Genomic DNA, 1,809 nt, shown 5'->3' with positions numbered 1-1,809 from the left:
CATAACGTAGCAAAACTGTTTTATCAGCAATAAATACACCCTTTTTAGACTCGGATATGATGATTCTTATGGTGAAACAAATAGCGGCCGAAGTGGTGAAGGTACTGAAGATCTTACCGATACGGACCCCTCACTTTTGGTACCACAAACAGTTATGATCAAGGAAGAAGTTGATGAAGTAAACACATATTATCTCTAGCTATAGCTTACCTTTATAACAATTAAATTTCTTCCAGGAGCAACATGAACTACCACAAGCAGATAATTCAATAACTCCTGGGTTTCCTAGTGAAAGAGGCATAGCGGATAATTCCATTTATCCAGTAAAGCAAGAACGTACTGAGCCTGAGGTTGTAATGGAAGGAGGCGGAGACAACTATACCAATGATTACGGAAATTATGACGATTATACCAACAATGATGATGAGGAAGATCCTATTTATCCAAGAGATGAGGAAGATGAAAATAATTATGATGATTTAGTTGAACAATCTTTATTGGGAGGAAATAACGGAGCGGTATATATATATAGGGTGTGTCTACTTACACGCGCCACGGTAACTTTTATCGTGGATGCACGTTAAAAATTATCGTAGATCCACGGTAAAAATTACGCCGAAAGAAGTTCTGTCCAACTTCTCNAGTGTCTACTTACACGCGCCACGGTAACTTTTATCGTGGATGCACGTTAAAAATTACCGTAGATCCACGGTAAAAATTACGCCGAAAGAAGTTCTGTCCAACTTCTCCAGCAACACAGAAAGGAGAATTCTGAGTAGTAAGGGTTATAATCCCTAAGCGCGGCCGAAGGCCGCCTACGCAGAAATGAGTTCTGTCCCACTTCTCCGGCACCACAGAAAGGAGAATGGTGAGTATTAAGGGTTATAATCCCTAGCGCGGCCGAAGACCGCCTACGCAGAAAGAAGTTCTGTCCCACTCCTCCGGCAACACAGAAAGGAGAATTCTGAGTAGTAAGGATTATAATCCCTAAGCGCGGCCGAAGGACACCTACGTAGAAGAAGTTCTGTCCCACTTCTCCGGCACCACAGAAAGGAGAATTCTGAGTAATAAGGGTTATATCCCTAAGCGCGGCCGAAGGCCGCCTACGCATAAAGAAGTTCTGCCCCACTTCTCCGTCAACACATAATCCACTTAATTTTACCGTGGCGCGTGTGTTTGTAGACATTGCCATAAATATTACATTAATGTTAATTTAATAANCCACAGAAAGGAGAATTCTGAGTAATAAGGGTTATATCCCTAAGCGCGGCCGAAGGCCTCCTACGCATAAAGAAGTTCTGCCCCACTTCTCCGTCAACACATAATCCACTTAATTTTACCGTGGCGCGTGTGTTTGTAGACATTGCCATAAATATTACATTAATGTTAATTTAATAAAACAATATATATATTTTTTTTTTATTTAGGACTCTGGTCTAGCAATGCATATAAAGGATCGTAAAATGATACAATTCCTTATCGATTCATATAGGCGCAATACTTTCTTGTGGGACCACCGTCATCCACAATTTCGTGATCGGGCCAAACGTCAGCACTTTCTTGAGTGGATTGTAATGGAATTCAAACGACGTTTTAATTTGTCATTGGCTAAAGATGCAGTTACTCGCAAGTGGGACAATTTACGCACTGTATATAAAAGAGAGTGTAATCGTATGGCATTGGAAAATACTAATATCAGTACATTGTGGTATTTCAAGGACTTACATTTCATTAATCGGTTATATGGTGGCAATCAAAAGATGACGGAGGCTATTGTGAAGGTAGGTAAAAATAATATATATATATATA

At 40.1% G+C, this 1,809-nt stretch overlaps 1 protein-coding gene across 1 annotated transcript; it reads left to right on the top strand.

The window, feature by feature from the left end:
* Positions 1-29: 29 nt before the first annotated feature.
* LOC108356208 (uncharacterized) lies at positions 30-1,781 on the top strand (the record flags this gene model as incomplete). Its single annotated transcript, XM_017607331.1, has 3 exons — positions 30-178; positions 237-518; positions 1,428-1,781. Coding segments are annotated over exons 1-3 (660 nt in total), but the record flags the coding sequence as incomplete, so codon positions are not given.
* Between the last annotated feature and the right edge of the window lie 28 nt (positions 1,782-1,809).

Source organism: Rhagoletis zephyria, unplaced genomic scaffold (genome assembly GCF_001687245.7).
Source record: "Rhagoletis zephyria isolate East Lansing unplaced genomic scaffold, Rhagoletis_zephyria_1.1 Rzeph_scaffold_55511, whole genome shotgun sequence".
In the NCBI taxonomy this organism is placed as follows: Eukaryota; Metazoa; Arthropoda; class Insecta; order Diptera; family Tephritidae; genus Rhagoletis; species Rhagoletis zephyria.
The sequence above is the reverse complement of the archived record's forward strand: the minus strand, read 5'-3'. Positions and strand labels throughout refer to the sequence as shown.